We start from the raw sequence: 9,171 nt of genomic DNA, 5'->3' as shown, positions 1-9,171 counted from the left end.
CAAACAGTCCCGACGCTTGTGTCTGACAGAGCTCCCTTCTTCCTCAGTCAATGAGCTGTTTGTCTGGAAGCAAGGCTCAGTGGGACATTCACATTCTGGTGAACACAAACCAACTGTGAAATATAGCTTGCATTAACATAATTGGATGCATGAATCAATGTATTTTCATTAAAACAATCAAATCTCCTTTCAAAATCTCACATGTTTTGCCCCAATCACCTCAGAAACAGATATCACAGTTCTTAGAACTAGAAAATAATCACCTGAATATACTTTTGATTCATTAGGCATTAAATTCCTTCAAGACTAAACGATCAACATAGGATAATAAGGAACTAGGGGTCATTTTAAAAATGTTATGGCCCTAATTAATGTTAATCACAATAGTAACTTCTCTCTATTGTCTTCGTACTGTGCTGTTAAATGGAATTTGTATACCATTGTACACCATTTCCTTCAGTAAACAAATCGGGCTGACAAAAATAAATACCTGTATGTTTTAACTTTTACTCATAATTTATATACAGTACATACATATTTTTCGTTATGTTCACCTTCGTTTTGTACCGGTGTCCCGAAACTCTCAACTTAGATATTATTATAAACTATTTCTTTACCAACATTTGGAAAATGAATAAATGACATTGGTACATACAGTAATTTAATTGCTGATACAAACTATAGAGCAGCTGTAGAGCAGCCATAAGGGGTAATTGTATCCACATAGAAAAAATCAATGCTCACTCAATGTTTATAAAATATGACACTTTATAAATATATGAAAAGAATAGTTAATATACCCGCATTCAGGAATTATACACTTCACTCCTCATTACTGCTTGTTGACTAATTGTAAAGTAGTATTGAATAAATGCTGGACAATTGGTTATTGAGTTCCCAGGAAAAAGTCTCTTTGGTAAAGCATTTTTTTCCTGCAAACTCAAATCACTGTAAATTGTAATTCTACCAGCACACATTAATAATCATCATGGGTACACATTACATACAAATATATCAATACCAAGAGAAAATAGTCTTAATTTATCTCAGTTGCAGAACAAGCATTGTCAAAATAAAGTGTACTGTGAGGTAAACATTTACGTATTATAATGTCATATGAGGAATGTGAAATGACATCTACAGGGTCATGCCATAATGCCAAAGCTTGAGCCGTGAGTTAATTATTCACTTTCAGAAGTGAAAATGCATTAAAAAGTCAAAAAAAGAAAGACATCTGCATCCTTTACAGGATAAAAACTTCAGTTAAAATCATAAAAGGTTGGATGTTATCCATGAAGTCCAGAACCTTTTCAAGGGTCCTCAAGCCAAACTGCCATTCAGGCAGTTTTAAGTCTGTCTTTATCTTTATTATGTAGGATATTCAAATCCTCTTGAAAAATCTGCGTTCAGTCTTAATTATGCTGTGACAGTTTCCCAATAGAATAATTACTGTCACTCAGACCACATGTAGGTAAGTAGATCTGAAGTCTGTTCCAAGTGCGTTTTTAGCGTTGCATTTGTAAATGCCAGAGTGCATGAGCATAGGGTTCTGTATGACCAAACTGCCTTCCTCTGTCATGTAAATCCCTCCTTGCACTGCAAACCGGTTATGTGGAGCTAGCGTTGTGCGTCCAGGCAACGTCCATGAAATATCCGGCTTGGGAATACCAGACGCAACACAGTTTAACTTCACTGGGGTTCCCCGGTTGACTCTAGTGATTGAGGTCAGCGTATTGGTGACACGTGGGGGGAAAACCATAACAGCCACTGGGTAGGATAGCGTTGACGAACCAAAAGAGTTGAACGCTTTACAGGTGTATGTTCCTCTGTCAAAGGTGGCAACATGCCTGAGTTGGAGGGTACCATTGGTAAGAAAAGATACTCGGCCAATCTTTTGAGGTTTGTCCAAAACAAGACCATTAGGGAGGGTCCATGTGATGGTTGCCTGCGGCCAGCCATCCACCGTGCAGGGTAGGTTGAGATTTAGACCGTAAGTAATCTTCATCCCACCTGCAAAAGTAAAATTATAACAGTAAGTTAATATCCTGCCAGAATTGATTGATACAAAAAAAAATCAATGCAACATGAACAGATTTCCAATCAGTTCTTCATATGCTTTCAGGGTGTTTTCAAACCTGCGTTGTTTGATTTCATTTGATTGACTTGGTTTGATACCCTTGGAACAATCTGAAAACACAAATGATCCTTGTGTGTGGGTCTAAAACAATGGCACCAAGACCCTTTAAAGACAGTGGTCTCATACCAGTCAAAAAATTACTCTTGAGCAGTTTGTTAGTGATTGGAATTTTGGAAGAAGGAACCCTTCTTCGGGCTTTATCGATTTAAGACACATTGTTAAATGTCCTCATGTGACTTTGAGTGATGCGTTTTGGTTAATGTCTAAACTAAGTGGAATGCAACAAGTTACCAACCCTTCTAGTGATTTGATCTAAACAGTAGATTTGAAAACACCTTTAGTTTATTGACAAAGCTAAGGAGTATTTTGCTTCCTTAATTTAAGATAAAAAGCATACCTGGGGTTCCCCTGATCAATGGCTTTCTTCCCGCCTCCAGCGCATAACGTTTCTCTGCCTGTCCTGCCACATTTTTTGCCAGGCACCGGTATACTCCCTTATCACTTGCAACCGGATGAGAGATCTGTAGAGTTCCGTTACCCAGATGATGTGTGAAGCGTTGGAGTTTAACACCAGGGGCTAACATTGTCCCGTTGGGTAGAACCCATGCAAATTCCGGGTGTGGCTTGCCACGAGCAGGGCACTCCAGGAAGAACGCCCTTGTGTCTTGCTTTATTGGTAAGATTTCAATATTGGGAAAAGCAAAACTTGGTTTCTCTGCTATTGATGCCACATCTAACTCAACCAAAAGTGAGGCTTCACCCAGATTGTTTTTAGCAAAACATGTGTACCTTCCTTCATCTGCTTTCCTTACTCCTCTCAGCTCCAAGCTCCCATTCCGGTGGACTTGGAAGCGCCCGCCTAGGTACAGTGATGGGAGCGAATGGCCATAAGGAGTTACCCATGATACTCTTGGTTCGGGTTTTCCCTCCACTCTGCAATCAAGGTGAGCGGTTTGGTAAGAAACTGCCAAAACCTTTGTGGTGCTCCTCCCTTTCATGCCATTGATAAAGGGTTCCTGGAGTTCAACTTCAAGTTTCATGTTTTTAACATCATCCCCGGCAGAATTGCGTGCAACACATGCATATTTGCCTTCATCTGCCATTTTAACTTTTTTCACCACTAACGTCCCGTCGTCCGTGATTTGATATCTATCTGATGAGATAGATATCAAAACATTTCTTGGTGAGATCCACATGATTTTTGGAGTAGGTTCACCAGTTGCCAGACAACTAAATTTTGCCGATTCGCCTAACTTTACTGTAACCAGTGATTGGGATTTCAACCCAATTGTCGGGGCATTCGGTCCCACCTTGACGCTAACTTTTCTTTCGTCCTTGCCCAGTTTGTTCTTGGCATAACAGGTATAGTCACCCTCATCTCTCTTGCCCATTTGCTGTAGAAGTAAAGTTCCATTGCCAAAGATAACATAACGGCGGTTGCGATATCCGCTGTCATCCGATTGAAGGGCATTGTTAATTAAAGTTCCATCTGGAAGGCTCCATGTAACTTCTGGATCAGGGAGGCCTGTTGCAACACAGTCCACCTAAAAAAAAAGCAAAGCAGGTAAAATTAGTGGAGGAAGTAGTTGATTTAATTTAAACTCTTAAATCTTTGCTGTAAGTTTGTTTATGGTTGATTTTGAATTGTTCTTGAATGTAAGAAATGTATGCCATATATTAACAATAAAGTAACTGAAATTAAATAATTGTTTCGTGATATGCTTTATCATTGTTTACCGTGTTTTATTTACATGTTAAGCTGCTAAAATCAATAAATGGTGGCCCTTAAAGAAACAATGAAAATGTTATGTAAATGAGACCATTGTCTTATCATGACATCAAATGTATTACTATTTGCATAAACTATAAAATATAGAAAAACTAAAGAATACCCTTTAAAACACAGGTGTTGGACCTGGCCTATCAAACATTAAAAGATGTCCAAAATCTACCTGGAAATTCTCTCCAAAGGTGACCCTGGTCTGTGCAGTCCTCACATGTTCGATTTTGGGAGGGGTCATAATCACCTCCACCTGAAAAATGTAAATACATTGAGAAATACAAGCAAATACATTTTTCAAATACAGATACAAATCTATGAGCACTTGCCTGTGAAATATAAAGAGAAAATTAGACATTAAAATCCTATTATTAACAAACCCTGGGGACAGCCACATATTTGGCTCTTACAGTTCAACAGTGACTTTGTCAATCATAAATGAAGCACTGACTAAAGGCCTTCCTCAGCCAGAAAGGAAAAAAAGACTAGTGGATCAGAGTTGGCAGGGAAATAAAGGTGCCTGAAGACCTTATGTGTCCTGTTCATACCTGGAACAGCTCCATATCCTCCCCATTGGGCCGCTGAAAGACACACAGATAATTTCCACCATCCAGCTCTGTTAGCTGAAGTATCCTCAGTGTCCCATTACGGAAAACTTTAATTGGTCTCTCTGGACTGCGGGGAGATGGGGAAGAGAATCGATTTTGAACAAAAGCAGTCACTGAAGTTATATGGAAACTAAAACCAATGTATTTATTTATAACAATGTCAGTAGTGAACTGATTCACAAATTTGCAAAAATAAGTTACCTGTATCGGTGTTCGATGATGGTTTTGGAGGGAAGCTGCCAGTAGGTCCCTCTTGTGGATCCGGTAGACTCTGGACAGTGGAGGTAGACTGCAGAACCGTACATAGCCGAGACAGAGTGCTGTCGGGAAGGCACACCTAGTCGTTGGGTTGTTGGAGGGATGGGGTGAGGAGAAGGCTGGCGTGAGAAGGAGGGGGGATCGGACCTCACCACCAGCTGGATCACTCTTTTGGCCATGCCAACAGCATTAGTGGCCAAACACTCGTAACTGTGGAAGATTTTACATTACACTGGTGAAAACCTAGATCAACAGTCAGAGAAGAACATTTGAAATGGCCATGAAAACTTTGACTAACATTTTTTTTTTATGAAAATCCATTAATAGTTGTCAAAACAAAACAATTAAACGGTAAACTTGGGGAAGCGCCATTGAAAACTGAAAATTAGATCACTAAGACAGGATTTATTTCCTCGGGACTATGATAGCAGGGTATATGCAGGAATCCTGAAGTCAAATTTAATACCTTTTAAGACCTTTTTTAAGACCCTTTCCATACATTTTAAGACCTCATCGCAACTTTGAGTTCTAACCGGTTACATTGGCAACACACTTTACTATATTGATTCTAAGATAGCAAAACTAAACAGAGTGCAGACAGACTACTGAAGCCTCCTTTCCACATGAACTTCAACCTCTCTGTGAAGGTCAGGTTTAATGCAGTATGCTGCTTTTTTGCTTCTGTAGACTCTGTGCTCTTTCATTCCAGTAAAACTCCTCAGAAACCATTAGAAACCAGTATTTGACCAATAAACAAAACAATTGACAAAACTTTGAACTATGAAATATGTTAAACTTTGGTGAGCTTCAGCGGGGTAATGCCATATAGGAGCTCCCTCACAAATACCCAGGGGTTAAATTGGGCTGGGGCTGTCCGGGGCTAAGCCCCGGCACATAGGACGATGCTCTGACGTCATCACCCTCACACATTTGTCATATGTTTACAAAAAAGGATATATATGTTAAGACTTTTCTCGTTCTTAATATAGACTATATTTAGGGTCTATATGTGTTGACTTTACTTTAAAATAGCAGATCTCTGTGACCGGATATAGTTTGGCTTAGACCCCGGCCCCACAAGGACGCATACGGTAAAACGCATACGCAAGCGTAAAAAAGGCTTCCGTTCACACGCATTCGATTCATTAATGTGTCCGTTCACACTAGACCGCTGGAAATGCTGGAAACGATGTAGTACATATGTCAGGCCTGTAAGTGGCGCTGCTGCCGCCCGAAATACACCAAAAGCAGCGAAGAAGACCCCGGAGCATGGTTGCCATGGTTGCCCTTCTGTTTATTCTCCGCGATGGACGGCGTGTTCTCCTGCTGTATCTCTCAGGTAGTCCACCAGCAGATGAAAAACACCCACCTCTCCGCCTCTTCCAAGGAACGAGGGGACCGTGCGGCAGTTTCCGTAAAAAAAAATTTCCGCCGGTCAACATTTCCGTTAAAGTTTAAATCTTCCGTACAAAATTAGAAAAGTGCCGGTCAGAGGTCGTCTGTTATTTATTGAGCTTTAAAACAAATTGATAACGACTCTGTTCTCTGTATAATAATATAATAATATTTAATAAACGGTGACTGCCTCTCTTTTCCTCCCCCTCTTCTGACAGCCCAGCAGCAGCAGGAGACGTGGGGAGAGGGAGGCGGGCTATTTCATCGTGATCAGAAAATGATCATATAGGGCACACACGGAGCCGTTGGACCCCCAGAGCGTTGCGTATGCCGGTCTACCCACCTTGGGACCCGTTACCGTAGTCGTTTAGTTCCACCCCCCCCCACACAGAGCGGAGCAAGGCAACGAAACTTAAAATAATAAGCAGCATTTTAGGGCGCGCTATGCATGGGGCCGCCTTGTGGGGTTTCCCGACATGTCGTTTCAGTAAATTAAAGGGTGTTTCATGTTGTCGTTGCGGTGAACCTTCTTAATACCTTGGAAAATGCCATTTAATACTTTTTAATACTTTTTAATAGCCTTAATTTTCGCTAAATTGATTTATCAACTTTTAATACTTTTTAAGACCCCGCGGACACCCTGGATAGTGTATACAAAATGTAATGGCATCCGATCCAATACTTCAGTCTTGACCAAATTTCCAATCATACTGCTAAAAGTAATATTACAGAAGTAGCGTATGATATTTTCATGCCTGTAAACTTTCATTCCAATTGATGTTATTGGCATGTTTCTCCCTTTTATCAGTTTTAAATTATATTTGACTAGGTTTAATGAACACATTCTGACGTAGCGAGGTGCGTCAACTAAAACCTTGTATTTGTATATTGTAGGTACAATTAATTACCAGTGCAGAGACATACCTCCCAGCATCAGCTGGCAAAACATTCTTCACATACAGTGTCCCATTGGGGAAGACAAAGAGCCTGCGTCCAAGATACTGTGTTGGCTTAACATGGACTCCAGCTGGCAGCATCCATTTCAGAGCAGGCACTGGTTCGCCCTTTACAGTGCAGTGGACATACACACTCCTGCCTGGTAAATGGGATTGTATTAGTTTAGATAAATCTTGCGAACATTTTATTGTCTTTTACAAGCCATATAATGAGGGAAACCTCCTGTTATTGGAGATGTAAAAGTTTTTACTATACCTGGCTGAATGATCACAGTATCCATTCCTCCTTCACTGATGCTTGGAGGCAGGGCTGCCACATGGAGATGGTAAGTGATTGTATCAGCACCTGCTGCATTGCTTGCAATACACTTATAGTCCCCTTTGCTGGAGAAATTTAGAGAATTAATTTGAAGTGTTCCATTTTGAAGCAGCGACAGGGAAGAAAGGGGAGTGCCAACAGTCCCAACTTCACGTACAAACGTCCTGTCTGGAAGAATCCAGGAAATCTGGGCAGGTGGTTTTCCCGAAGCGAAACAGTCAAGATTCACATTTTTCCCTAGGTAAACTGCTACCTCTGGGGACGCCGGCTGCCGGATCTTGGGTGCCTCGGTCTGGACAGCTAGGGTGATGACCATGCGATCTGATCCAAAGCTGTTCTGGGCTGTGCAGAGGTACTGGCCTCTATCCTGGAGCTGGATGTTTTTTATAACAAAAGTTCCATTTTTTAAGACTTCAAAACGAGGACCATGCTTGGTGTTGGCTGGGATTGTGGCACCTGAGAGGAAAATATAAATGATAAAGATAAAATGGGACAGGGGAGTTTTTAATTATGATTCATGTTTTTCAGGACTGATCGTGCCACATATCAGTTTCTGGCCTTCTCCAATGACTTTTTCACTCTTTCTCCATTACCTGTAGAGACTTTGGTCCATGCGATGTTGGGTTCAGGGTTCCCGGTTGCTTTGCAGGACAGAAACACATCACTCTCAGCCAGTACTGACATACTAGCTGTGGTTACCGTGGTAATATGGGGCTTCAGCCCACCACTTCCAGAACCAAGAATCCATGGGAAAGGAGGTGCAGCTGTGGGCCGACGAGAGTTGAACCGGCCTGCTACAAAGACACATTTAAACACAAAATAATCCCTTATCACATTATCAAAATATACTCAAATAAACTGCTTACTTTCCTTAATAAATTCATTGCCTATATCTTTTTCAATGGTGCATCTACCTCCAACAGGCCATTGGCCTCCATACAGAACTCCAGGGGTGGTGGGGTGGTAAGAACGAGGGGTTGGACTGAAACCATAGAATGATGATGATGAAGATTTAGCTGGGTTCAAAGGTTGCTGCTTGTAATTGTGATAGCTAGTGCGAGGTTTGGGTGTCACCATCCTCCCCAGCTGTATGATTCGATCGAGCTGAGCCTGGAAAAATCAAAATGTAATTTACTATATTTTTAAATATTATCGTATTACCCATTTTGAAAATAGATCCCATCTCTTAGAGCTGGTTTATTGTCAATGCCATCATTAGCAATTGTCCTGTGTTCTAAAAGCACTGAGGAACATTTAAATGCAGATGAAATGATATTGTGTACACACAACACCACCCATCTCATCTTAACTCATCATACTTGTCTGTATCTGTTCCTCAGCCTTGACAGAAACAGTTGATCTCTGTTTTGTGTCCTTCCATCCACATCATGATTTTGTTGATGATGATGTGACACATGAGGATAAGCGACTATAACTCTGGAGTTTCCCATTGTTCCAAACACTGTCGGTGTGGGCTTCGCTGTTTCAGCTGTGATCTCGGGTCGGTTGGTTACAAACGGGATGTGAGCCCAAGGATGGGGGAGAAACCAGGGTCGTTGTGTTGGCACAAGGTGTGACCCTGTACCTACAAAAAGACAAATTGATGAAATATCCAACAACACAAACTGTCAACCCTACATAAAATTAGCTTTTGTTAAGTAAAGGAACTAGTCAAATCAATACAATGACGTAAGGATAACACCTCATTTCAAAACAGT

General features: G+C 41.0%; 1 protein-coding gene across 3 annotated transcripts in view; it reads right to left on the bottom strand.

The window, feature by feature from the left end:
* Positions 1-487: 487 nt before the first annotated feature.
* Positions 488-9,171, bottom strand: part of LOC307032669 (matrix-remodeling-associated protein 5) — a 60,881-nt gene continuing 52,197 nt past the window's right edge. For all 3 annotated transcript variants that reach the window (XM_079670808.1, XM_079670809.1, XM_079670810.1), the window contains 10 exons: positions 8,773-9,038; positions 8,368-8,563; positions 8,047-8,247; positions 7,391-7,909; positions 7,103-7,274; positions 4,727-4,993; positions 4,466-4,592; positions 4,090-4,170; positions 2,535-3,681; positions 488-2,010 (listed from right to left, as the gene is read on the bottom strand). In XM_079670808.1, the coding sequence (XP_079526934.1) occupies positions 1,457-2,010; positions 2,535-3,681; positions 4,090-4,170; positions 4,466-4,592; positions 4,727-4,993; positions 7,103-7,274; positions 7,391-7,909; positions 8,047-8,247; positions 8,368-8,563; positions 8,773-9,038 (3,530 nt within the window). In that variant the 3' untranslated portion in view covers positions 488-1,456. The remainder of the gene's footprint in view (positions 2,011-2,534; positions 3,682-4,089; positions 4,171-4,465; positions 4,593-4,726; positions 4,994-7,102; positions 7,275-7,390; positions 7,910-8,046; positions 8,248-8,367; positions 8,564-8,772; positions 9,039-9,171) is intronic.

Source organism: Notothenia rossii, assembly GCF_949606895.1.
Source record: "Notothenia rossii genome assembly, chromosome: 3".
NCBI classification, from domain to species: Eukaryota; Metazoa; Chordata; class Actinopteri; order Perciformes; family Nototheniidae; genus Notothenia; species Notothenia rossii.
Note: the sequence above shows the minus strand (reverse complement) of the source record. Positions and strands in the feature narration are given on the sequence as shown.